General features: G+C 39.2%; 1 protein-coding gene and 1 long non-coding RNA gene across 2 annotated transcripts; one reads left to right on the top strand and one right to left on the bottom strand.

Annotated features, from left to right (window-relative positions):
• The first annotated feature begins 70 nt into the window (after positions 1-70).
• On the top strand, positions 71-1,306 carry LOC106941306 (uncharacterized). Its single transcript, XR_001423324.1, has 2 exons — positions 71-313; positions 986-1,306. It is a non-coding gene; the product is annotated as an uncharacterized LOC106941306 (long non-coding RNA).
• Positions 1,307-7,941: 6,635 nt separating this feature from the next.
• prr36a (proline rich 36a) lies at positions 7,942-26,656 on the bottom strand. The gene is made up of 7 exons (XM_015024279.1): positions 26,002-26,656; positions 25,823-25,916; positions 16,858-17,042; positions 14,585-16,329; positions 12,767-13,391; positions 8,563-8,888; positions 7,942-8,400 (listed from the first exon to the last, which is right to left on the bottom strand). The coding sequence occupies exons 1-7, from the start codon at positions 26,555-26,557 to the stop codon at positions 7,942-7,944; spliced, it is 3,990 nt and encodes a 1,329-aa protein (XP_014879765.1). The 5' UTR covers positions 26,558-26,656.
• Between the last annotated feature and the right edge of the window lie 1,226 nt (positions 26,657-27,882).

The following is a 27,882-nucleotide window of genomic DNA, read 5'->3' on the forward strand; positions in this document are numbered from 1 at the left end:
GTTTATTTGGATTTAAAGAGACAAGAGGCTCTAAAACAGCTGATTGTGCCAAAAATGTAATGAACATGTTTTTTTTAAGCCCATAAGCCAATCCTAACCTGTTCAAGAAAGTATAATAGATGACCTTTACTATGTGAGCTCTTCAAACTGCCTCTTTCAGCTACTTCCTGTGTTATGAGGACATCCTCAACACACATGCTGACCCAGACTCAGAGAACGAAGACGCCTCCAACGATAACGTGGTGAGGATGTGGTCCATCGGTCAGTGGGTGCAGGTGAAGCCAGAACGGACTACAGATGACATATACGACTGGTAAAGCTGAAATCCATCAGTATACTAATTTTTCTTCATGCTTACTTTGAGAATTTTTTTTAAGAAACCACAATTATTAAGCCGGGGTTCATTGAAATCATGGAAATGCTTGAATTTCAAGGTTTGGAAAGTGATTGATTTCTATATGAAATCCCTGTAAATGCATGACATTTTTGTAAAAAAGTGCAATCTAACGTCTGATAAAAAGCTTGAATTTGGAAAATGTTATTTACGGTTCAACTGGGTGCATTTTTTCTCAGTGTCTAAAGTTAAATCATGCTAAGCTTTTATTGATTAAGTTAAAATGATGTAAATTATATTTTGTATATTGTGTTTAAGCATTTGATTGGAGCTTTAAGGTACTTTTGCCCTAACACAGTTTATTTGGATTGTTCCAAAGTAATGAATATTTACCATTTCTAATGACCTCAATTACTTATTAATGTGTGATTAAAACAAAAGTTTCTTATATTTTATATGTTAAACAACATCATTGAAACTGTGTAGGGAATTGAAACGGTTTCTTTTTGTATTCTTTTATTGTTTTAATCTCCAACGTGCTTGAAAACTTACCTTGAAAATGCCTGAAAAATCCTAGATTTTTACTGAGGGAAAAGCGTGTGAACCCAGTACGTCTGTGTTTCGCGACGTCTCGCTCTGGTTTCGTTCCAGGATCTTGTGCGAAGTCCCCGAGGCCAGCTATCGCAGGCTGCTGTTCCTGGGCCGCAACGAGCCGTCCAGCTGCACGGCGACGGACTATCTGCAGCAGCTGCTGCTGACGTGCCACGCTGACTGAGCTCTGGCCTGCAGGAGGAGCGCACACACACACGTTAGTTAATGCACGGCAGCAGCTGCTGCTGCTGCCTGGAGAAAACCTGGAGTGTCAGGATGTAGCTTTGAAGCCATCAGGCTAAACTGATACTCGGTTCTGATCAGAAGTTTCATCTGAATAGCATGACAATTTTGGGCTTGGAAATAAAGATTTGAAAGGATTTTCCTTTCCCTTGATTGAAGATACATCTTAAAGGATTTTTAAACACTAACCAACATTTGGTGGAAATATATCTATATGTAAAATATAGATGTATATTGTTTTTGTAGCTGTTCAGATTGGCCCTGGCTTCATTGTTTGGTTTTCTGGAGAGGGCTCAGGTTTTAATAATTTCACTGCAAAAACACAAACTCAAAGTATTTCTAGTGAAAATGTCTTAGTTCACTTGAAATAAGACAAAACTAACTTACAAGCAACTTTTAAGCAAGTGATAGGAGTTTAAGTCAACAATTCCTTAATATTGATGAAAAAGTTCCAGATTATTTCACTTATAACATTTTTATGAGTAAAATAACCTGCCAGTGGAACTAGTACTTTCTTATATTCAATATTGATGAATTTGTGACTTAAAAAAGCTAATATCTTGCTGAAAAGTTACTTTGAGTTAGTTTCCTCTTATCTCAAGGGCACTGAGACTAGACGAAAAAATACTTGGTAAGATTTTGTGTTTTTGTCGTGTTTCAGAATTTTTTATGATGTTGAGGCCTGAAGTGTTTATGAAGCTTAATATTAGTCGGATAAAATCCTTACCAAACCAGTTTTAATGTTTTGGGGATCTTTGTTCTGCCGACACACTCAGCGTTGATCATTTAGCTGCGGATAAGAAGGAAGGTTGAAGTCGTCCTCTTCATTTTTTCCTCCATGTTGTGCCATCAGAACCCTCAGCACGATGCTGACATCCATTTAGGTTGTTTTGTAATTTTTTCTAACCTGGGAAAGTTAAAAAGCAGCACCAATGTTTAGAGAATGTAAATTTCTTTTTACGAATGTTTTTTACTGCACATGTTTGCTGCCAATCCTGTTCTTTATGGATTTGTAAAAGTATAACTTTTCTCTGTAGATTGTTTTTAAGAGTTGCTGTTTGGTGCAAATAAATCCAGGCATGTTATTAAAAAAAAAAAAGTATTTTATTTACATGAAACATTGCATTGAAATGATTACAATCACAAATTTTCTCAAAAACAAAACGGAAAATATCACAATTTAAACGAGCTGCCATTGTTTTGGAGGAAATTGTCCCGTTTGCTTCACTTCAACAGGTTGGTTTTAATAACAAACAGGCCAGATTTGATGTTTTAATAAATTAACATCTGAGTGAAGAAAATAACTCTGATCCTGAGAAACGACTGCAGTCCTTTTCGGGCCACTTCTGTTTTCCTTGAAATATTAAAAACTCATCGCTTCTACATGGACAAGGGAAGGCAATTTAAGTATAAAGAATAAACACCTATAAATCATTTTAGTAGCTACTCAGTAAAATCTATATAGAACTCTGCTGCTATACTTCTAAAACTCTGACGTAGAAAAGTAAAGTAGACTCTGCTCAATACAGTGATCAGTCTTTAAACGGCACAACTACAAACGCTACACAAACCTGGTTGAGCATCTTGGATCAGGAGTCTGCAACCTTTACAAAATTAAGAGCCGCAAATGTAACAAAACCTTCAAAAAACTAAAAGTTTTTCAGAAATGAAAATTTAAAACTTCGCCTTTTTATTTCTGTGTTCAGATTTTAAAATAAAACATTTGCAAAAAATAAGGTGGATACATTTCCTTATGCAAGATGTTGATATAATCTTTTAGTGCTACTAAAACTTTTTAATCAACATTCAATAATTATTGACTTAAAACAAGCTGCTGAATCTGGTTGAAAAGTTACTTTTGTCTTATTTCAAATGTGCAGAGAAGTTTTCACTAAAACCCAGACCTGTTACAATCCTGCTAAATAAGACTTATTGGAGCCGCATATGTTAAATGCCCCTTTTTTAAAAAAAAAGAAAAAATATAAGACAACTTAAAACTTTTGGTAAGCGTCTACTTAAGGAAATTTGTTGCCATTTTTAAAGATCCTGGTTTTATTTCTGTTTTTAGAGCTTAAAGAAAACATTTGCATAAAAGAAACTTCTGGAAACTGAACATGATTTCAAACTTATTGACAGAAATAATAGATCTAAAACAATATCACAATATTTTAATGCCATTTTACTGTGGAAAATCAATTTATTACATAAAAAAAACTGTTGAAATCAATGCAAGCCAGGTTTTTTAAGAGCTGTTGAAGTCTAAAAGCGCTCTAGGTTGCAGACTCCAGTCTTAGACGGATATGAAACAGAGAAAACTGAAAATGTTTGAAAGCTACTAAATTTGACGTTTCTGTGTCTGCTGCCAAGAACCAACAGGAGAAAAGGAGCCGCAGCACGTCTGATATTAGAGATGCATCAGATTTAATGTAAACTGGGTAACTTTTCCTGAACTGGTCTGATTTGTGATCGACAGGTCTGGATTTAGATCTCCCACCTTTTTTGCTCCCTAAACACAACAACAAATTAGAGATAATCCAATATTTCCCAACTTTTCAGTGAGATCCAAAACTACTTCTATCAAAGATCCTTCAGCATATTAGTGACATTTTATCCCCAGAGGGGGAAAAAAAAAGAAAAGAAATAAAGAAAGCTGGAAATGGTTTTTATCCAGTTAAAGTCAAATCAGTGCATTTCTAAGTTCCAGGTTTAACATGAGCACAGACTGACAGACACGCAACAGGACAGTCCAACATGGAGAGACAAACGGCTGCACAGGCCATGCAGCTTTTCACAGTTTTAACAACAATCAGAAGACTCGGAAAGTTTCGGCTCATCTTCACAGCAAAAGCTGTAAAAAAAAAACAAAAAAACAAAACAAATCTGGAAAACTTTCCTGAACATGAGGAGTGCATCAAGCTTTTAAACGACGACGACGAGCCGTTTGTGCTTCGTTTCTGGAAGAGATCCAATCACTGCAAAAACGCAAAATATTCTGACAGTACAAAGTATTTTTGTCTGCTTTCTTGTGCAAATATCTTAGTGTACTTTTAATACAAAACTAAACTGACTTACAAGTTAACAAAAGTAACATTTAAGCAAGATACAGGTTGTTGTAAGGCAATAATTCCTTAATGTTGATGAAAAAGTAGCAGCTCTACTGTTAGATTATTTAACTTATAACATGGGGAAAATATCTTATAAGTGAAATAATCTGCCAGTGGAAGTAGTACTTTCATAAAACTAATATTAAGGAATTATTTGCTTAAAACTAACTCCTATGTTGCTGAAAAGTTATTTGTATGTTAATTTGCACCATGTGCTGAAATCTCCAAGTTGAAAATACTTGGGGCCACAATTTGTATATTTTTCCCAGTTAAAACCAGAAAATAATTTTATTGTGAAGTTTTTCCTTTTTACCTGCTCTGAAAGATTAACATGTAATATTCTACATATGAAAAGTCATTAAAAGTGACTCAAAGTTGGACAGTTTCCTAAATTGTTGGTCAAGATGTCATTTTTTAGTTTATTCCAAACATGAGAACAGTCTTTGACAATACTTGACTGGATTTAGTTTATTTTAATTATTTGATGAAACTAAATCTATTTTTGAGTAAAACGTCATTGGGAGATTTGTGGCCCTACTTACTATGAACAATAAAAACAACATGGCTAATAAAAGAAAAAACACTTGATTTGTGTCTAAAACTATTTAAGATGTAAATTGATCATCAAAAATCTCATAAAAAAGAAAAAGTCTCCCTCTGTGTCGGCTCCTTTTGCTGATATTTCTAGGCTGCATCCAGGACCACTCCTAACTACTCAACGGGCCGCAAACGGCCCCTGGACCGCACTGTTGACACCCCTTCACAAGAAACGAGACAAAAACACTTTGGTAAGATGTTGTGTTTTTGCAGTGCTCTGAAAGGTCAGGCTAAGGTCGTCTCATCCACCAGTTTTCTTTTTCAAACCAGAGCAGCACAATAAAAAATACAACCTTTTCAAAATCAACTTCAAATTGCATTTAAACAGTAACGTATTTGAAAACGGAAGGATTAAGGCCTTATCAGAGCCGCGCTCCAGTGTTTCATCAAAAAGCTCATAAGCAGAGTGAGATCAAACGTTTTCTTTAATCTAAAAAATAAACTTCACCAGTCGGCTGTGATCAACAGGAAGTCCCTTATACTCACCTGATTTGGTCTGAAATATTTATATATATTTATATTACTTCAAGAGTTTAAGTGCAATCTGCTAGAAGACCAGTAAACTAAGGATTCAAACAGTCTCGCCTTTCATTTGATGAGGAACCGAACCGGTCGGCTCGGTTCGGTCGTATCCAGTGTCGGTGAGCAACACCTTCCTATTGTGACCTCACGACCCGATGCGTGCGAGGCATCCAGTGTGAAGGCGAGCGACTGGCGCCATGATGCGTTCGTGTGCGCTCAGATTTCTGTGGGAAACATGAAGCCCGACGAGTTGGACACTACGAGCAGAGGCAGTTTGTGGAGCTGAAGGAATCACTTCTAGAGCCGAGTTGCTGTCTGTTCACATCAAATATGAAGCTTTCGATTAAAAAAAATGAACCCAAACTTGATAGATTTTTATATCGTGAAATCTGCCAACAGTTTTGACTCTTTTTTTTTTTCTCCAAGAGTTGAATCACCACCTACACTGCAAAAACTAAATAATTTAACCAAGTACTTTTGGTCTAATTTCTAATGCAAATTTCTCACGTGAAACAAGACAAATCTATCAAGTAACATTTCAGCAAGATAATTAATTTAATATTGATGGAAAAAGTTCTAGTTCCACTTATAACATGGGAAAATGTCTTGGTACAAGTGAAATGATCTGCCAATGGAACTAGTACTTTTTCATCAATATTAAGGAATTATCGACTTAAAACAAACTCCCATGTTTTTTGCGAGTTAGTTTTGTCTTATTCCAAGTTTACTAAGATATTTGCATTAAAACCAGAGCAGAGTACTTGGTAATGTTTCGTGTTTTTGCAGCGCAAGAGCCTTTATTAGGGGGAGGAAAACCCCAATCCCATCCACAGTGGGCCTAATCCAGGATTAGCTGACAGCAGCTGAACGCCGCTGCTGTTTGACAGGTGTTGTGGTTTTTACGATGCCTTTAAGTGCCTTTGTACATCTACACACCTGTTTGGATCGGAAGCTCTCAACAGGCAGAAAGTGGTTAAAAAAGGGACAGATTTTTTTTTTTAAGTGTCACTATAATTAACTTATACAAGAAATAAAGGCCAAGTAGAAAAATGTTTACACTTTTTTTTTACTCTTTTGGGTAATTTTTTGCTGAATAAAAGTCAGATTTGCTCTCAGGTGGAGTCTGGTCTCCAGTTTTTGTAATTTTTCACCATCAAAACCTTTAAATCCAAACTGTGAGAAAACAAACACTTGTCATTCACTGCAAAAACAAAATCTGAATCAGTTTTGTCTGGTTTTTAGTGCAAATTTCTCATTAAACTTGTAATAAGACAAATAAAACTTTCAAGTAACTTTTTAGAAAGAATTAGGAGCTTGTTTTCAGCCAGTAATTGTTGATTATTTAATAAATTCTACTGGCAGATTATCTAACCTACGATGTGAGAAAAATGTCTTGTTATAAATGAAAAAAAAATCTGCCGGCAGAATTAGTACTTTTTATAAAGATTCAAGAATTATTGACTATAGTTTAGATTACTAAAAAGTTACTTGTTATCCGTCTTATTAGAAGTATCAAACTGCATTTGCCCCAGAAATTAGATCAGGAATCTGCAACATTTACAACCTTAAGAGCCAAATTTACCTTTAGTTAGGATAAATAAGAGCCACAAATATTACATGATTTTAAAAGAAGAAAGAAATTTTTTTATATAAATATCCAATCCATATTTGTAATTTAAAATAAACTTCATTTTATTTTTTTAGTTTTAAAATAAAAAGAGAGAAAAGAAAATCGATACGTTTCCTTCTGTGGGATTGTTAAATTTATAGAAAATGAAAAACAAAACATGATTTGCAACTTAAAAATATAATACATCTAAAACAATCACTGGTATTTTTAGTGTCAAGTTGTTGGAAATTAATTCACTACATGAAAACAGCTGTTTAAACCAACATTTGTGATTAAATTTATATTTTAATCTATTAGTTGGTTCTTTATTAATTTAAGAGATTTATTAAGAGCCACTGTTGAAGGTCCAAAGTTGCAGATGCCTGAACTAGACAAATACTGGGTAAGATTTTGGTTTTTGCAGTGCATCTCCACAACTACCCCTTAAAGCTGCAGTATGTAACTTTCATAAAAAAAAAAATTAAAAAAAAGTTTTTACATATTTGTTAAAACTTTCACTGATGGTGTGAGATTCAAAAAGTAAAAAAAAAAAGAAAAAAAAAGAATAAACTGCTTTTCCTTCTCCCAATGCCAACTAGAAAACCAGTCAGGACCAGGTGCAGGGTCTTAGTACTGTCAATCAAGCTTGTGTACATGCCATTTATATTCTCCCCCCTTTCCTCTCTGTTATACTGCAGTTGCTTCACCACAACAAATCCTGTCATGAATGCTCACACTGGTGGATGAATGATTTTCCTGGAATGTTAAGTTGTTTCTTAGCCTTCAATACATTTAGCAGCACACACATCAGGTAGATTGACAGCACCAGGACCCTCCTCCTGGCTCTGATTGGTTGTTATTTTCACAGATTATCCGTCTCATATTACACCATCATGATGTCTGAATAGCTTTAATAAATATGTAAAAACATTCACACAGCCTCAGTGATGCGTCTCCAGCTCCACCACCGTCCACTCGCCCTGCGGCGAGCTGCCGGTGGCCTCGGGGGAGAAGCTGCTGACGGAGGTGACTGTGGCAGACGGAGGGGTGAGCGGGGGCAGCAGGCTGGGCCAGAGGCTGCTCTCCAGGGGGCTCAGGGTGCCCCCCGCCCCTCCAGGCAGCAGCAGCAGGGAGGAGCACCCGTCCCCGTTCAGCAGCAGCGTCTGGTTGATCAGCTGCTGGACGATGTCCACCTTCTTCCCCCAGTCCAGGTCGAGGGGCGGCGGTTGCTCCGGAGACGGTCGGTCAGAGTCGCAGCTGGGACACATCTGTTCGTGTGGATCCGGTCCAGGTTGGGTCGGGTCTGCATCCGGGTTCTGCTCCGGCGTTTCTTCGTCTTCGCTGCTCTCCAAGGCTTCATAAATGGTGCAGAGTCCAGATGAAGGGGACAGCAGTGCAGTCTGGGATTTGTTGGATTGCTGTAGCTCTTGCTGCCACTGCATGATCTGCTGTCTCTGCTGCAGCTCCTGTTGTTGCTGCTGCAGCTGCAGTTCCAGATCTCTCCTCTGCTGCAGCAGCTCCTCCTCTTCATCCTCTTCCCTCCTCCTCCTCTCCTCATCTGCCTTATTCCTCTTTATTTCTTCTTCTGCCTCGTCTTTCTTCCCCCTCTGCTCCTCCTCCACCCTCCTCTTCCTCTCCTGCTCGGCCTCCTCCAGCGGCCGACTCTGCTGCGCCCGGCGCTGCTGCAGCTCCAGCAGCTGCCTCTGGTGCTGCTCCAGCCTGCGGAGCTGCGGGCTCAGCGCCTGCTGCCCGAGGTTCCGGGGCGGCAGGTCGGTGCAGGTCAGCTTGGGCGAAGCGGCGGCGCTGATGACGGGTTTGACGAGGTCGCAGAAAGTTCTGGGGTAGGATGAGTGATCGCGGCGGTGAGGGTGTGGGATCGCCACGAAGCCTGTTGGTGACAGGAAGCAGAAAACGCCTCAGAGACGGAGCGCAACGACCGAAAAATGTGTTTTTATCAGTAATCCAGTTCAAAAAGTCAAACTGTTTCATAACAGGGAACAAAATGATTGTTGGTTCTCAAATTCACCATCTCGGAAAACAATACACTGCAAAAACAAAAAGATCTTAAGAATTTTTAGTTGATATTACAATTATTTTTAGTACACTTAAGACAAAAATGTAAAAGTTTTTCAGCAAGAGAGCTTTATTATTAAAAACAGTTTTTAAAAATACTAGTTCCACCATCAGCTTATTTAAATTAAAATAAGAAAAATATCTTCTTATAAGCTACATAATCTGTCAGTGGAACTAGTCATTTTTAAAAATATTCAAGATCAAGACAAGCTGAAAACTTACCTTGAAGTTATTTTTGTTCTAAATCAAATGTACTAAAACGTTTGCAGTACAAACTAGACAAAAAACTTGGTAAAATTTTGCATTTTTGCGAGACAAACACTGAAAACCTCACCAAGTATTTTTATCTAGTTTCTAGTGCAAATATGTTAGTATTAAGACAAAAATAAGTTCAAAATAATATATAAGAGCTTATTTTGAATGAATAATTCCTTTATTTCACTTTGACATTTTTTAAATGTTATAAGTGAAATGATCATCCAATGGAAAATATTCATTAATATTAAGGAATTTACGTAAAACAAGCTTGCAAATTACTTGTTAGTTTTGTCTCATTTCAAGTGTACCATTTGTCTAGAATCTAGACAAATAGTAGGATTGTGCTTTTGCAGTGTGCACATGGTTCTTTACACTGCAAAAACTTAAATATATTAGTACAATAGAAAACGCAAAACAACATTTCTGGATTTTTTCACTTGTATGTTTCCAATCTAAGTGAAAATCTAGGAACTTTTAGTCTTAAAAGAAGCTTGTATGTCTTGCTGTGAAGTTGCTTGCAAGTTATTTTTTGTCTCGTTTCAAATGCAACATATTTGAAACTAGAAACTACACAAATATAGTTGGAAAGATTGTGTTTTTACAGTGTACCATTACTATGAAGCATGGTGGTGGCAGAGTAATCCTCTGAGGTAAACATGATGAGTTTCACTTTTTGAACTAAATTGCTGAAATAAATTATTTATAGAGAAACATCTGTTGAGCAGCACAGAGACAGACCACAGCTGTGAGGAGCAGCAGAAGGATGCACTGCAAAAACAAAATGTTACCAAGAATTCTTGTCAAGTTTCCAGTGCAAATATGTTTAAAATAAGACAAATAACTTTGTTTTCAGCAAGATAAATGTTTAAATTGATAAGTCTTTAATAGACAAAAGTATTAGATCCACTAGTAGATTTTTTCACTTAAAAAAATCTGCCAGTACTTTTTTTTTTAACCTATATTAGATTATATATATATATATATATATATATTTTTTTTTTTTACAGAAAACAAGCTTATGTATCTTGCTGGAAAGTTACTTTAGGTGCACTTACATATTTGCAGATGAAACTAGACAAAAATACTGGGTAACATTTGTGTTTTTGCAGTGTGTGTGAAATAAAGAAGGTCGGTCCTCATACCAGAGGAAAAAGTGAAAGGATTGTGAAGCCAAGCTCAAGAGTTTTTCCGTTTGCCTACAGCCCCAAAACAACCAGCAGTAACCGTTTTATTTTCTTACTTATATAAACAGAAAACTGTATTTTTGTGCAGCAGTGGCAGAACAGGCTCATTATTTACTCAGAGAGCCAGAGTGAGGTGATTGGGGGGTGGTCAAGTGTTGGGAAATTTGTGCAGAGAGCAAAAGTGCAAACCCATTTTCTTTTCTCAGAAATGAGACCCAGAAAAGAAAGACTTTAGTGCAAAAAAAGAAGCCAAACTTCCTGTATATGCAATCAGCCCGGTGAGACGTGGACACCCACAGAGACGCTCTCAACGAGCTCAACAACAAATCACCAGTGTATAAAGTTCAGTTAGTCCACCTCGGATGCATGCAAAAGCTCCCCCATGCATTGACAGACATACAGGGAAGCACAAACAGCTTGGCTTCAGCTGGGAAACGCTCACAGCTGGATTTCATTTCTGCACACAAAGCCCCAGAGCCGAGCTATTTGGCTGACCCTGAACGCATCATCCCATCAACATGAGGCGCAACTCGTTGTGCAGCGGTGACATGCAGAAGCTCAGTGCAGCAAAACAAACAAACCAACCAACAAGGAGGCATAACAGCAACAGACCCAAAGGGAGGGAAATTACAGTTCTGGAGTTCTGTAACGTAGCCGGGCGGATCCTGAGGCGACCCGGTCCGGTGGAGCGAACCGTCAGGCGCGTTCTTCTGGTCGCAGATCGATGGCGTCTTTGTTGTGGTCAAAGGTTTTGATCTTCAAGGTTTTACAGGAAAGTCACAACTTGTGGAAATGAACATGAATACAAGTCGACATGCAGCAGCAGCATTTGTTCAAGATGTTTTATTCAGCAGAGGATATTTTAATTTACTTATTGCAGAAATGCTTTTTACATAGAAAACCGTTCAGGCATCAACAGGTGAAGAGTTTTCATGTAGGAAATGCCAAACCAAACGTGTAACTTAACCTAGTCGGTTTAAATTCTGTAAAAATCACCTTTTGCTTCAATGCACTGACGTTAAGAAGAGACGATTTTCACGTTAGACGCATCAAAAAATGATTGAGCATAAACTAAAGGATTAGTTAGCATTTTAAAGTTTACATTTTTATTTGAATTCACTTGAATGTTTTAATGTGTTTCTAATATTGCATAAAAAGGCTTAAGTGTGAATGTGACTACACACTGCTGGTCAGCTGGCTGATATAATACCTCAGCACTTTTCCCTTGCAAGACCAACATACGTGGTTTTTAGTGAACAATGGCATAGAAAATAACCATTATTAATAATTATATATAATGTCTATATATATATTATATAATATACATAGAATTAGCAAGAATAAATATTATAATAATAATTAATAAGACAAATGTGCAAAACCCCTTTTTTCAGTTTTGGATTTACAAGATAAAAGAAATGCGACATGCATTTAAAAATTATGTCTCGTGTTCTCTTTTTAATATTTCATTTTGTCCTGCAGGTACTTTTAAGTTAAAGATTTTGGACCATGTAAACTAAACTAAATAAAAGCATGTGATTATTTTAAAGATTTGGTTCCGAAATACTTTGATTCTGTTGCATTTTCACTTCATCAACAAACCTCGATGATCCCACACAAACAAATTCCTGCAGTAGAATTTTCTCATTTCAATAACGGTACAGTAAGAATACATGATGGTAAAAAAATCTAATCTTTATTTAAAGCTTTAATGTTCATTATTCCAAAGGAAAAGGAGGGAAGAAGTTGGTACAATCATAAGTGCAAAAAGACTTGGTTAAAGAAAAGTACCTATATATAGTAAGAGCAGCTCCAAAACAGCAAACAGTCTTATTAGTTCTGCTTATTAAAAAACATACAATGATAAATGTGCATGGAAATGTGTTAAACAATTCATTCCACAGTTGTTTTGATATGTTTTCACTGTAAACAGACGAGTCACATCCATGCCACATAATTCTGCATCAGATAAAACAGACACCAAAAACCCAGCGCACGTCGATTAAAGGTAGACGCACCAAGCTATTGCACATACAGGAGTTACTTAAGCCAAATGCTCCGAGTTTAAATATGACAGAGGAAGTGCCAATGTGGTCTGCATTCTCCTTTTTCTTTGCTCTCTGATTTTTAGCGATTCAGGTGTGAATGCATCCACCCCCACAGGTTTATACAGACAGAAACTATCACTACGGTGAAGAGAGGAAGCTGAGGGGTCAAAGGTGAGTTAGCGAGCTCTGCTACTATACATTACCTGCAAAAGAGTCCTCAGTCTTTTCACAGATAGCCGAATAGTACGGAGGCTGGATGTCTTCTGCGATTTCCTCCGGCTTCGCTGTGGCGTCTTCAGATCCAGGGAGTTCCGTCTCGACGCGCTCGGCCGCCTCCGCTTCCTGCTGCTTCCCACACTCGATGTACTCGGCGGCGCGGCGCTGCGCGTCAGGCTCAGGGTTGAGGCACGGCTCCTTGGCCTCCTCCGAAAGCTCCTCCAGGGAGAAGATGCCGGGGCTCTTGATGCAGCTCTCGCCGGTGGACAGGGCGTTGGAGTTGGAGTTGGAAGCCGTGGTCATGGAGTCGAAGTTGTAGGACGCCAGTGAAGCTGCTGAAGGTGGAGTGGCTTCGTCGGCGGCGAAGCTTTCCACTTCCTCTCCCTCTTCCACGGTGGACAGGCAGTGCTGGGGCAGCGGAGGCTGCATGTCGAAAGTCAGTCTGGAGACTGGCGGGCACTTCAGCGACTCGTCCAGCTGAGTTTCTCCCTCCGTGTCGCTCGCCTCGTCTTCCGTTACAGAGGAAGAGGAGGGGTTGGACGTCGGCGCCGTCGAGGGGCCGCCAAGAACTTCATCAGCAGGCAGAGTTTCAGGTTCAGCCTCTTCCTCCTCCTGGGGATGCAAGTTATTGATTACTTAAAGAATCTCGACTTCACTTAATTGATAAGTTTTATTAAAGAGTCGTCTTTTGCACAAAGAAAGTTTACCATCTTCCCATAGCATGAAGGGTTAAAATTAAGTTTTAACTACAGGTGCATTGATTGCAGGTTTTTGGCTGATCTTTAAAAAGCTTGGCCTGCTGACTCCGATTTTGGCCGGTACCATTTTTTTTTGGCTGAAATGTCGCTACAAATAGCAAGAACTTTGTTGACTGCAAACGTACAGAGATGCATGACCTGGTGGGCCAACCTCTTGGTCAAACCTCTCCAAGGGAGAGCAGAAGAGGACAGTGGATGATTTTTAGACCTTTGCCGACATCGATAAGATAAAGAGATAAAATTAGCTTCACCTGGAGGCATCGGCCAATCACCAGTCTCCCAAAATTAAGGAAATCGGCATCAATAAATCAGTACACCTCTAGATTTTACATCATTTTGTGTCAGGTGTATAAAACACTGACTGAAAAAACTAACATTGTGGTTCTCACATTAAATGTATAAAATTTACAAAATAGGAATCTCTTAGCCTACTGAATGGAAAATAAAAGTTGAAAAAAAAACGTGAAACAATTGCCCACGAACAGATATTCATATAGAAGTTCAGTCTGTGGATGCTCCTAAAGGGTACATTTAAAATAAATGGTTGAGAATTTTTAAAAAGTGAACTTCTACTGCTTTTTAAATTACTTTTATGTTTGAAATAAAAGAATGTTAAAACTGGCGACTGGCCTCGAAAATCAACCTTGCTTATTGCCACATTTTTTTCCATAATGTTATTTTTTGCATTATGTCAGCTCCATCTTTGTCATCTTACTAGTAATTTTCAATTTATAAGTTGACGCTGCTCCGCCACTAAGCTAGGCCGAATGAGCGATATTAAGGTAATAACTTAATGAGCTTGTTAAGTGTTTATATTTCAAAATAAAACCGCATAAAGTAAATTTTATATCCCAAACTGGACTCTGGTTTGACCGTTTCTCTATCTCCGCCATCTTTAATTCTCTGCTTAGCTAGCTCCGCTTAACGATCAACAGCGGTGCCTTCTGAGGCCAAACTACAACACTGAAAGAATGTCTAAACGGACGTTATTAGAAAATCGATTTTAACTAATTTTAATCTAAAACCATTAATCAAAAACATCCCTACCTCCTCCTGCTCTCGTCTCTCCGCCTGAGCGTCCTGGCAGTCTCCGTCCGGCTGTGAGTTATGTGCCGAAGTTTCAAAAACGTGAGCTGGGAGCTTCCCTTCCTGGTTCCTGTCACCCTGGTCTCCAGGTAGGGCCATTTCTGGGGCTGGACCCGCTGGTTCCACGTTCTGAGGTTCGTTTGGCACCGATGAATGATGGCAGACATCTTGTCGTTCAGGAGCACAAGGTGTAGATCCGACATCCAGCCAGGTCTGCGCTGCGGACTGAGCTAAAGCCTCGCAGTTTGCCGAGGCTTTAGATTCTTCTGGAATGTGTGATTGTGGCGGTTCTTCCCACGGAGAAGCGAACGGATTGGGTTGGTCCCACTGGGCCGCTGGGGCGGAGGGCAGAACCGGTGGTGGCGGCAGCGGCTGCAGAACCCGGTTCAAGTTATCCAGGTTGTCCTCCGCAAAGTCGTCCTCATCCGCGTTTCCGTAGCTTTCCAGTCCGCTCTCCGTCACGCCTTCGCTCGCCATCTCCACGTCATCATCGTCCTCATCTTCGTCCACGTCGTTGTCGTGCCTCGGTCTGCGCGGCTCGTCAGTCCGCTCCGAGCCCACTTCCATGTCGCACACCCGGTCGCTGTCGTCCTCATCTTCGTCTTCGAACTCGTTGGCGGGAATGTCGGGAACCTTCTCGAAGTCGGGGGAACCTGCCGAGGCCAACTCCATGTCGATGGCTCCTTTGAGGCTGCCCTCTCCGAGGTCGTCCGTGCTCTCCGTGCCCTCCAGGACGCCGGGCGCGCTCAGCTCCGACGCCCCCTGCTGGCTCCCGCTCACATCCTCGGAGTCCAATTCGGAGAGCAAGGCGCCTCCGGCTTTCCAGGCGGCCCTGCCGACCGGCCCGCCCGACCCGGGACGGGACTCTTCCGTCGGCTGTGTGGTTCCGCTCATTTCCGACACAGACACCAACTGGCTTCCCTCGCGCTCCTCCTCATCTTCCTCTTCGCTTAGATTAATAGCAGCCGCAGCAGCGCTTGGTTCTGTTGGGTTGACCGCAGGTGTAGAGGCGGTTTGATCCACTTCCTGAAGGAGGCGAGCAGAAGAAGAGGCCACGGTTGGTGATGAAGGCTTGGCTGGGGAAGAGAGCTGCTCTGGCTCAGGAAGCGGCACGGCACAGCCCTCAGATTGTTCCCGGAAAGGAGGAGATGTTGGTGGCGATGTCGTGTTGATGTGTTGGGCCACCTCCTCTGGTTCTGCAGCTCTTTCCTGCTGGGTTTGGACCTCCTCTACAGCAGAAACCACAGCCGCTGTCGTAACCTCGGTTACGCTGTCTGCTACCTGAACAGATTCAGCTGCTGTCGCTGAAGGAGCTGCAATCTGCGGTTCGGCAACAGACGACACGACTTTCGCAGGTTTCTGTGTGAAAGGTGAGAGGGTCTGAGTCGGTTTGTTGGTTCCGCGTTTTGCTGCTGGGGTCGAAGGTTTGCCTGCTGGAGAAGCGGGTGGAGTTCGGCCAAGCGGCGGTCTGGTCGACGGAGGGTAGCGAGGTGTGGCTGCAGGTTTCTTTGTTTGGGTCGGTTTTGCCACGGATAGAACTTTGCCTTGCGACGCTTTAGGGTCGGCTGCCTTGGTTGCCGTTGGAGCAGAGTTTGGTTTCACTGCAGTTGTAGTTTTTGACGTTTCCTTCTTTTTGGCCACAGGTGATCCTGTTGGTGTTGCAAGGGGTTTCTTGGCAGCTGCAGCAGAAGGTGGTCGACCAACATCTGGTGTAAAACAGGCAAAACAGTTTCATATTTACAGAAAAAAACATTAGCAAACACTGTAAATAAATACATGTACAGTTATTTTATATTAAATTGGAAAGCATTAATTTAAATTCATAAGATGGTAAAATATTTTCTTTATTAAGGTGGAACTGTTTGGCCATATTGATCATTGTTACATCTGCAGGAAAAACTTCTGATTTCAAGACACATCTCTCATCGTTACTATGGCATTTCGTAAATAGAAATAATTTTGTCAGTTCTAACTAAACTAAAAAAAGATTGGTCTGATTTAACTTTAGACAGAAAAAAAATATTGCAAGTAAACTTATGGCTTACTTAAAAAGTAATTTTTTATGAATGATTCCCCTCTAGTCATTTAATAGACAAATGGTGATAAATACTTGAAGTTTTATTTTACCAATTTATTTACTGATTTATTGCAGTATTTTCCCCGTTTGCCACATAAATCAAAAGCAAATCGCTAAAGCAAAGAAAAACCTTCTGCACATGACATGACCTCCTCACCTTTCTTAGCAGGAGGATTTTTATTCAGCTGTGCTCCTGCACTCCTGCCAGCAGATGGCGGTGCAGCGGCTCTTGACGAAGCAACTCGTGAAGCTGCAGTGGTGGAAATCTTTGTTGTTGCTGCAGCAGCAGGAGGTTTTGAAAAGGTGGATGTTGCTCGAGATGTTGAGGCACCTGCAGCAGGCCTGAAAGGAAATAAATCCGTTTTTTTTTTAGAAAGGATGCAACTTTTTTTTTTAATGTCCACCTGCAAACTCCAGTGAGATGAAAAATAAAGAGCTGAAAAAGAAAAACGGGTGAAAGGAAAACATCTGAAGTATCATTTTGTCTAAAGCAAATCAAAAGGAAGAAGGTGGAAAATTAAAAGAAACAGAGGTTGTTGGTTGACGCATTTTACTTGCAATATTCTCTGCCAGAAGTCCATTTCTAGTCTTCAACATTTAAAGCATTACGTTTATTCTGCAGATTTCACAAATGAATTAAACAGGAGGCTATCTTTATAGCATCTGGACAAAACTGAATCAGCTCTGTTCAAAAATCCACAAATCTTGGACAGGTTAAACCGGGTATGAAGTATCCCAGACTCTTTAAAGCAGAGTGTGTGAACTTTTGAACCTCAATTTTTTTAAATCATAAGATTGACTAATAACAGCTTTTCTAAGTGCTTCATTTGGAGTTCAAGCAAAGAGTTGAAAACTTACTGTATGAGTTTTGAACTAGTAAGAAATCAAAACGCTTCTGGATACATTGATAAATGCAATGTGAGATTTGGTAACTAAAAAGGGAAAAAAAATGTTTAATTTAATATTTAATGTAAAAACCACATTTAAGCATCATTAGACGTCTGCTATTTAGAAAAGGCAACAAAGGAAAAAGTTAAACAACAAAACCAGTGTTCCACACAAACTCGATACAGAAAAATTCTGGATTCAAAGCCGTGACCTTCTTGCTGCAAGGCAACAGTGCAACCAACTACACTGCAGTGCAGGCCTTAAATGTGTCCAGTCCTGGAAAATAATAAAAACCAAACTAAACTTCAGAACTGCATGGAAACGATGCTTTTCACTGCATTTTACTACCAAGTCTGACATCATCAAGTTCCTAAAGTCAATGAAAATAAATCGACCGCTACCAGTTCCAGTCCTCAAAAACCAGTCCCGTATATTTCAGACATTTTTCTGGTTTAACGCATCTGATGCAAAGTAATGGTTTATTAATAAGCCTCTGCAAAAGCTGGCATGCTGCGGAGGAAAATGCTGTAACCTATAAAAATATATTTACAGTCTTTATTACCTTTTGGCTGAAAGGCTTTCAGATTTTTGTCCTTCAGAGTTTCACTCTGACTGAATCGAGTTTTCTTATTACCATAAACAAAACAAAAAAAGTAATTTGACTTCCTGAAAATGCAGCTTTTTTAAATCTATAAATAAATTAACAGGAGAGCCAAATTTATTCACTTTTGATGTGCAAGAAACTGCATCTTTAAAAATAAATAAATAAATGTTTTCTGGCAGAACAATTGTCTAAAATTGATTATTTGAATCCAAGACTGAAAGTTCATCATCAAGAACATTTGTGTCTCATACTGATGAGATTGACTGTCTATCAAATGTAGGTTGCCCTCTTTTTCAAGTAGAAAATGGTAAAGAAAAGGTTTCCAGAAAACTTCACCCAACTTTAAACCTTCTCCCATTTATCAACAGGAAGTCACAGGCCTGCAAGTAATTATGATCCATGGCATCATTTCCCAACCAAGTGCACCAAAAATTGCTTCAGAAATTGAGTGATCAACCAATAATCTGCATTATGTTTCCTTTGACTTTGTCTGCTGATGTGGAAGTTGCAGCAGGAATAATCTGGGACAACACTGACTTTGATGGCTTTTAGCGGGGCAGCATGCCTGCAAAGAGATGCCGCTCCCACATTACAATCAACCATTACAATGACCATTTGTTCCTCCAAGATCAGACAACCACTGTACAGACATGAAGTCAGAGCGGCAGCATTTTCTAATTGGCTGTCATTAGACCGTAGAACCGGACTTTAGTTTGGCCAGAACCGCTCAAAGCCAGTCTGACACGGAGATGGCCTCGGCCTGCAGCCAAGGAAACAGCAGAGAGACAATAAAACAAAGTCAATAAAGAAGAAACGGCTTTAAAGAAAGTGGAACCATTGATGTCCGTCACATTTGATTATCTTCCGAGAGGCAAAACTGTGATATAAAGGGGATGCAAATAAATACAAACAATAAAAAGGTAAAGGTGGCATTACTCACTGTAATTAGTGATGCCTTCCTCACATTTTACCCAAACAAAAATGTATTTACTCTGAACTTAATCTCTCCAGGATGGCAGTTTAGTCCCAAATAATGCTGATTGTAGTAAATTCCCCACCAACAGCAAGAAGATCCCGCCAAATTTATTCACCATCTGCACGAGTTGCTGTCAGGCCGAGATGCACCAAAGACATTGTAGCTTTTTGAGAATTTCAACTATTCTCTCTGCAGCAGGAGTACTTATCGTTTGCACCAGTTTCAATGCGTTCCTGTGAAAGTGAAGCCATATATATATACCCATCAAAGGTATTGGGATAAAGAAAAGAAAAGTGATTTATGTGCTTTAGCTGCATGTTTGTCTGGATCGCTCTTCTCTCCATCAACCCCAAACTGTCCAGAATCCTGCAGCTCAGCTTAGACAGCACTAAAAAAAAAAACAAACACACTCCAATTGACTCTCCATTGACTTCCCATTTGTTTACCAATTAAAATGGACTTTTAAAAGTTTTAATAGGTCTGGCCCAGTCTTCTTATTTAACTTATCTCAGCATTCAAAGAGACATAAGGAGCCAAATACTGCAGTCATTACCTGTTTGGGTGCTCCAGATTCGACACGTTGAGAAAAGCACACTGGATGTTTTGGGATCAAAATAAAGGCAAAAATATGGTAAGTAAAAGAAAATCAACTCTGTTGTACTTGATATTGATCATTTTAAGATGATATTTAGTCATGGTCATTCAAACTTATCTGTGCTGGTGTGTCCAGTATTTTTGAAATCTGGCCTCCTCTCTGGGTTACACTTTGAAACAGATTCAAAGTCCTTCCAACTTTCAACAGAAAGTGCAACATTAACAGGCGTTTACTGAATTAAGCTAGGCTACATCATACAAAAACAGCGGTGGTCACACTTCTGCTAATCTAGCTAATCTTTCCATTTAGCACCTTAGCTAACTTTGAAAACATTTGGCACACTTTGCTTCCCATAAACTTTTTTTTTTCCTGGATAAATTCTAAAGCGCTAATTTACTTTGCCATTTCATAAACTTTCAGTTAAATAAAGGTCGACATCTGGGTCGAATTTGTCAACTATTTAGATATTTATGGACATGCTCTTATTTTGAAGTGGGTGAAAATGCAGCAGTTCCATTTCCTCCCCCAGCTATTAAGATATAAATAGATACAATTTCGGAGGGGATTATAGAGCACAAACTAAAATTAATTTATACTTGAGGGTTAGTCTGTCAGAGGCAGATTTAATTTGAATTCGAATTAGCTTCAGCATTCACTTCTGCTAATTACTTTGTTGGTGAACTTCTTTAGCATTAGCAAAGCTAATGTTTATGATTAGGTTTCAGGGTTAGCGGTGATTAATTAGCGGTGCTAAGCACTGCACAAAAATACAACCAATGCTGCCACCCTGTTTTTTGGCATCTGTGGTTTTTATTTATGTTTTGGAAAATAAATGGCTGCAATATAATTTAGTAAAACAATTTAAAAAGGAGAAAAACATAAAATGGGGACAAAATGTACCATTTGTACATATTTTGATTGCCAATTTTCTTTACATGATTGATTTAAAATTGACTGTACTGTGGCAAAAGAGTATTGATTATTTCTTTTATTTCCCCCATTGGTGGAAACAAACAAAACAACCAACCATCCAATAAGACTAGAGTCTTATTGGATGGTTGAAAGCAGAAGTCTGCAAGTAAAACTCCTGGTACAGAGTAAAAGGAAATTTTAAACTAGAATGACTAAAATAAATAAATAAAAAAAAGAGTTAAGATTTAACCAATCAGAAATCAAATAGTTTAGACCGTCAAATTGCCACATTTTCTTTTTTACATTTTTATCCCATCTGATTTTACTAAATAGAAACAAGATGGCCACCACAAAACTAACCCCTGACTTCTGGAAGGACCCTGATCTTTGGTGAACATGAACCCAAAGGCATCAAGTTATCGCTTCACGAGGAGAAATAATTCAAAGCCTTAATCGGACTGAGGGCAGCGAGGAAAGACTCGCCAACGCCGCCTGTCCACACGCAGCCTGCGGGTGTTGGCTGGTGCTTGTGTTTTAGTATAGATTACATTTCCTGCTGGCAGAAGGTTCAAATCAATACAAACCACCACTAAAAGGAACACGATCAGCCTCACACAGTCATCTATGAAACTTTAATGATAAACAGCAGGTCCTGAATGACCAACACTGTTGACAGCCTGACCAATCATAGAAGGATTTTTTTTTTCCTGAGTGTGTTTACAAGAGATGACATTACACTTCTGTTGTTCACAAAACAAAGCAACCACATCAATTTGGTTGCCAATTATTAAGCGCAGGAGGAGTATTGTAAAAGCTTAAAACCAGTCGTCTGTGACTGCTATGGTTTTACTGGAAGGAAATAAACCAGTTAATTAGTTTTCCAAACTATTAAACTCCTCATACATTAAAAGCAGAAAATATATTTTTTGTCTTGCAAATAAATTGTTTTCTCATGCTTCAGCGCACGCTAGATATTCAAGTGTAACGCAGAGCCTTGTTTTGCTTGTAAAGCATCCAAAACCAGCAGATTTACTCTGTCCTGAGAGCAGCACACATTCTTGACACTTGTGTGGGTGATCTGTCATCTCCTCCACAGAGACTGAATGCCTAAAGCAGCTCAGTGGAGAGTTCAGAGCAAGCTCTGCAGCCTAGCAGCAGCCAGGAACTCGGGGTTGGCTCTGCAACAAGGCAGACTGGAGAAACTACAGCTTCAACAGAGAAAATGTAAAAAACAGAGGGAAAATCCAAAATATATTGTTGTGGTTTGGTTGAATTTACACTGTTCATTAAAAAAAAGTCATGATTAGGGCTTCAGCTAATTATTGTGATAATTGGTTATTCTGACAATTAAAAGGATATATAAAAAAAATTGGCACTCATTTTAAAACTTAGCCTTTTATATGTATGCATTAAAAAAACACATTTAACTGGAATGCTATAATTATCTGGCTGTATCTGGGTTATAGAGCATTATTATTATTGTTTTTATATACGTCTAGACTGTTGGTATTAATTTGTGTCTTTTTATTTTCTTATTTGCTCGAGTTTAGCTTGCGCCATGTTAAGTGTTGAACTGTAGTGTATATTTTTTATGAAAAATTTAGGAAGTTCAATTCATAAAAGAAATGCTAATAAATAAGTTTCCTTTTTAAATAGGAAATATCTTTATGTCTGAAATGCAAAAGATGCATCTGCAGATAAAAAAATAAAATCATGAGAAAAACTTAACCCTTTCTGCTTCAGATAATACTGTGAGGGCCAACATGTTGATTATGGTTTTGTTTTTTTATAAATAAATTATAAATTAATCAGACATTTATTCATTTTGCAGAATTTGAAGCTACAGCTGATATTAGAGAAGTTCTGGGTAAAATATTTACAAAAGACGTTTTTCATCTTAAATACTAAATGTACATATTTTTTGTAGACTAACTGCTCTAGCTTGTTCTTTGGTGTCTATTCCAGTTAATGATTAACAAACTACTAAACTAGTTGATGATTTTGATTGTTTCAGCCCTAATCCTGGAGCTGAACTTTATCAGTGTAAACATTTATCACAACAAACATTTCATAACTTCTGTAACTCCAATACATGATGCTTGTTAGAGTTCAGGGTTTTAAATTAGATTGAAGGAACAAATCAGGATCCATCTGTCCTATTAAATCTGAAGAAGGATTTTACTTTTTGTCCTCCTTCAAATGAATTTCCCAGTTAAAGCAGCTCTGCCCTCCAAGGCAGATTGGAGCGTAGATTGGTTTGTCGTATCGGCCCAATCTAAGGCACGACTGATGCAGGGCAAAGAAAAACAAAGCCCTGAAATATTCAGCTGACTAATGCATGATTGGATGAAAATATTATCTTTTCTAAAGTTATTTATTCCTGAAATCTTCTCCATTGAAAAGCACAAACTCCACTGGTTATATATGAACCATCTGGCATAGCAGGTTGAATATGGAACTACAGTGGGGCCAAAAAAGAAACAGAGAAAAGATTTAAAAATTTAAAGTAAAACAGGTAAAACCTACTTTTCACATTTCTTTTTTTCCCAGTTTTACGAACTGAAGAACCGAACTATGGGGTTCTTCTGCTTTACTAGCATGAAATGTCCAACATGAACTGAAAATGCTGCAGAAAATGTTCAGTTTACTTTTTCCACTGATTTCTGTTGACGTAAGCGCCTATCGGTTCAACAATAAAACAATGAAGATAATGTTTAAGAGACTTCAATTTCCCACAGTTAATACAAGTTGGGAATATTTTGCACAGCTGGTACGTTGAGCCATCAGCCATGATTCAATACAGTTTCAAAAACTTGTTTTTCAGGTCCAAATCTGTTATTTTTAAGAATTTTAAATATATTTCAGTTTCAAATATTGTTTTAGCAAAATTTCTGGCAATAATATAGCTCCACAGTTAAAACACCAACATATTAAACCAGAAAAACAGACTGATCTCAGATCAGTTTTTTTTTCTTTTCTCTCAAGGTTGACCAAATTTAAAATCTCACATTAGAAGCAAAGGCAGATAAGAAAACTAGACATATGATTGTACAAAAACAAATTAAGAAATAGATCGTATTTTTTAGATGTGGAGTTCGATACCTCCTGAGCAACATTATGACTCATCAAAAACAAACAGGAAAAAAACAACAACAACAAAAACAAACTACTAGCTATAGCAGCTGAAGAAAAGAAGCCTGGTATCTGCCACACTTGACATTTTGTAATTTCCAATGCAAGTTCGAAAATATTCAAGCTTTAAAATGCATATTAAGTAAAGTTTTTTCCCTCCCCTAAAATCTTGCATGTGCATGTCTTAAGATCTCAGAATCCAACTAACTTCAAGTTTTTTCTCCGACAAAGAGATGAAACAGAAACCGGTGGAATAAGTTCACATTTCTGTCCGATATCAAGAAAAACTCACGACATCGACAGCAAGGGCTACCGAGGGCGTCTGAGTGCCCAAACAGTTCTGATCTGATCAATCTTATTCATAAGGGAAATTGATCTGNAGCANGGATCCTCGCCACAGTCATCTGCTTTCCATGCTGCAGATCTAGAACGTGTTGAGGGGAACATAATGAGTATTTTTACAAGAAAGCAATGGCTTGAAGGAAAATGGGCATCAAGTGACCCTGTGCTGGGTGGACGGCAGGATTTAATCAAGTTTCAACACAGAACATTACATTCTGTGGAAAACCGTCGCTTTAATGTAATAGAAATTACATCTACAAGACAACAAACCAAATGAATTAAGGAAAAATGCAGCAAATAAAAATATTAAATTTTCCTGTCAATTCTAAAAACAACTTCCTGTGTAAAAAACCCAGAATTAGAAAAGAAGACCAAGAGTATTGGCCCAGTATGAGGGGTTTCATGCTCCAAGTCAACAGCTCTCTCTGCCCCGGGGAGGTAGGTCTGGTTCTGCCAGGGGGCATCAGGGACAAAGCTTTGGTTCTTCGGTTTCACATGCCGTGTTGAGGCTCTCCGTCTCAGGTCATTCCTGCTGATGTGACTCATGTAGCTGAAGAGGATCCGATTCATTAAGACTGCAGCAGATGTCCATCAAAGGTAAAGACCTTTGATGGACATCTGCTGCAGTCATCTGCTGCAGTTTCATCGCATAAAGACGAAGCATTCATAAAGTCTGGACATTAAAACTGTCCGAAGACGACTTAACCCGTTTTTTCAGACAAATTTACAAAGTGTTAATGAAGCATTTGAGCCAACTAGTCGATTCTTTTGCTTCTTTCACGTCGACAAGTCGCAATCACGTAACAAAACCGATTTACTCAAGCAGATGAGAATCTAGGCAGGTTTGTCGTTAGTATTGTTATAAAAACAGAGACAACAGGTCAAAAGCTTGGCGCTGATCAGGTGGATGGATGAGAAAGAGCCAGACACCAGGCCATGCATTGTTTCAGCAGCTTTTGTCAGAGTTTGCAGCACAACTTTGGTAAATTACTTTATATTTTTATACATCTGAAATCTGGACAGAGTTTAAGAAACGTTCTGGGGATCTGACAATCTTTCCCTACCGCTTGAGCCGCAGCCCAGAGTCACCAGAGCAGCAGGTGGGTGAATCAAAGGTGATCCGTTTACGATAAGTTAAGTTTATTCTATAAAGATCCAATTTGACTCCTATAGATGCAGCAGCTGACCAAGATTAGAATATACCCATCAGTAACCGCCAGAGTTTGGAAAAAAAAAAAAAAAAACAGACTCTGGTTTGTGCAACTTTTCGGACCACAGTAGCAGTTCAGCGCTCTGCTCCTTTGCATCGTACAGAGGGCCTCAGAAACTGGACTTCAGAACTTCTTCTGTTCGACAACTGGTCTTGTTGAAATTCAATTCAATGGGAGAAAGCCCACTCACTGTGCTGGAAGTGAGATGAGAATCAAGCAGAGTTTCACAGGAAGACAATGACCAGGCTATCTGCTGCTGGAAAGTCCAGAAAAATGTTTTTACCCTTTTTCACTCTGTATAACAAACTTCTGTCTGTCTGAAAAGTGGGAATAAAGCCTCCAAGATGCTGTGAAGCAATTTCTCCTGTGTTACAGTTACTAGTCGACTGAACTTTTATCACGTTGACCTCGACTTTAAAACGACATAACGTACATCTGCCTCGTGGAAAATGCGACCCATACCTTGTTGTTCGTGACGAGGCCGGAGCGGCAGGTTTCGTTGTGGTCGGTGCGTTTGTTTTTGGAACAGCTGAAGCAACCGGTCTGTTAGTAGCAGCTACACAGGAAAAAGAAGAAAAAAAAGCCAATAAAGCAATGGTCATATCCAAAACCTTTGATTTTATTTCACTGAGAAGACTTGCCTGTGGTTTTTGGCCTAGCTCCATTAGCAGCCTCAGCTGCTGGTTTCCTACTAATGCCATTGGGTGCCACTCTCTGTTTGGTACCATTGGTTACTGTTGCATCAGCAGTCTTGACGGGTCCGACTGGCTTCCTGTCAAGAGCTCTTGTTTGGGTTTTAGCTGTGGATGAAACTGCTGGTGCACCTGCTGGCCTTTTAGGCACAGCTCCTGCAGCAGAGGGTTTTGCTGCTGCAACTCCTGCTGCTGCTGTTGTTTTCCTCCCTGCAGAGGAAGATTTAATATCCCTCTCCGTGCGGTGGGAAGCAGTTCCCGGCCGTGAGCCGGATCCAGCAGCGCCAGCAGAGGGTGTTGGTTGGGTTTTACTTCCAGCTGCTTTTGGTTTGACTTTGGGATCCACTGCTAAGGCCTTCCCATTGGCCTTCTGAGTCTCTGCAGGTGCAGCTGCGTCCGGTTGAGTTTGGGCTTCCTCGTTTATGTTTTCCTGAGACGAGCGCTCCGCTACGGCAGCAGCTTCACCGAGCTCTGGGGTCTCCATAGTAGCTCCATCCGGCTTCATCCCCTCCGTAGGTTGGTATGTTCAGTGTGGAGCGTCACACCGGCCAGTTCCTGCAACTCTTTAGTGCCCTGCAGAGAGAGGAAAGGAAATTATCTTTAAGCTATCCAAAACACAACAATACTCCATAAAATACTGATCTGAGCTTGGAAGGAATCTGTGCAACAAACAGCCTAAAAAAATCTAAAGGAAAGACCAAATATGGTCAAGAGTTCTCAGAAAGCAAAGCAGGAAGTGAGCTGAACATGTTGGCAGCAAATAACTGAAGCAATTTGCCCACTTTGACACTCCAACATGCAAGACGATAATGAACAACTAATAAACGTACATTAAAAAAAAAACTAAAAACATCTGGAAACTGAAAGAGGGAAAAAAACTGGATTGTGTGCTGAAAGCAAAGAGGCGGAACTTCAGGAAAATGTGTAACAATCATTCGCAATGCAAAAAAAATAAAAAGCTACCAAGCATTTTTTGTCTACTTTGTAGTAGATTTCTTAAGTCAAAACTAACTTACAAGTAACTTTTGAACACAACATAAGAGTTTACATATAAAACTGCTTAGTATTGATGGAACATACTAGTTCCCCTGGCAGATTATTTCACTTATAAAAAGATATTTCCCCATGGAAGGAGGACTTTTTAAATCAATATTAAGGGATTATTTACTTACAAACTCCTACATCTTGTTGAAAAGTTACTTGGAACATTTGAAAGAAGACAAAACTAAGATATTTTCTCATGAAACTAGACCAAAAATACTTGGCAAGATTTTGTGTTTTTGCAGTCCGATTTACATTTCAATTTGCTGAAATATAAATAAATGTCTTCCTAATGTTTCTGTAAGTGATTGTGCAGAAAAACAGGGATAAAACAAGGAGGAAATCTGGAAGGAAAATGCACCGGAGGAAGCTGTGGTGAAGAATTTATGTGAGCAGAATTACAAAATACATTTCATAACAGTTTATTCAAGTAAAGCTTAGCCATAGCTATAAGGTGTTTGTCTAATTTCTTGAGTCTTGAATCTGTTCTTTAATAAAAAAAAGCCTGGTTAAGTTGAGAAAGGTTGTCAATCATTTAACACACATTTACGTAACTTTATTCTCCTGATTTTTCTCACCAGTCTAAGCTTTAGTATCTTGGCTACAAAAAAGAAAAGTCAGACGTAGAGATTGAACATAGATTCATCCAATGACGATATGAGGCCGTTTCAGTAGCAGAAATGAGCAGAACCAGAGTCTTTGTCAAGACGCGCAGAGCCTCTGTAAAGTTAATTTTGACCTTGGGGAGAGGGGGGGGGGACACCTTTCGTTTCCTCAACAAATTAGTCA

Source organism: Poecilia latipinna, unplaced genomic scaffold (genome assembly GCF_001443285.1).
Source record: "Poecilia latipinna isolate Pla-1442-1.1 unplaced genomic scaffold, P_latipinna-1.0 Scaffold3598, whole genome shotgun sequence".
In the NCBI taxonomy this organism is placed as follows: Eukaryota; Metazoa; Chordata; class Actinopteri; order Cyprinodontiformes; family Poeciliidae; genus Poecilia; species Poecilia latipinna.

Coding starts and splice junctions, on each gene's coding strand:
- prr36a (XM_015024279.1), bottom strand. CDS start 26,557: ATGAAGCCGGATGGAGCTACTATGGAGACCCCAGAGCTCGGTGAAGCT. Junction 25,917..26,001: donor AGCTAGGCCAAAAACCACAG/GCAAGTCTTCTC, acceptor TTTCCTGTGTAG/CTGCTACTAACAGACCGGTT. Junction 17,043..25,822: donor GCCTCGTCACGAACAACAAG/GTATGGGTCGCA, acceptor ATTTCCTTTCAG/GCCTGCTGCAGGTGCCTCAA.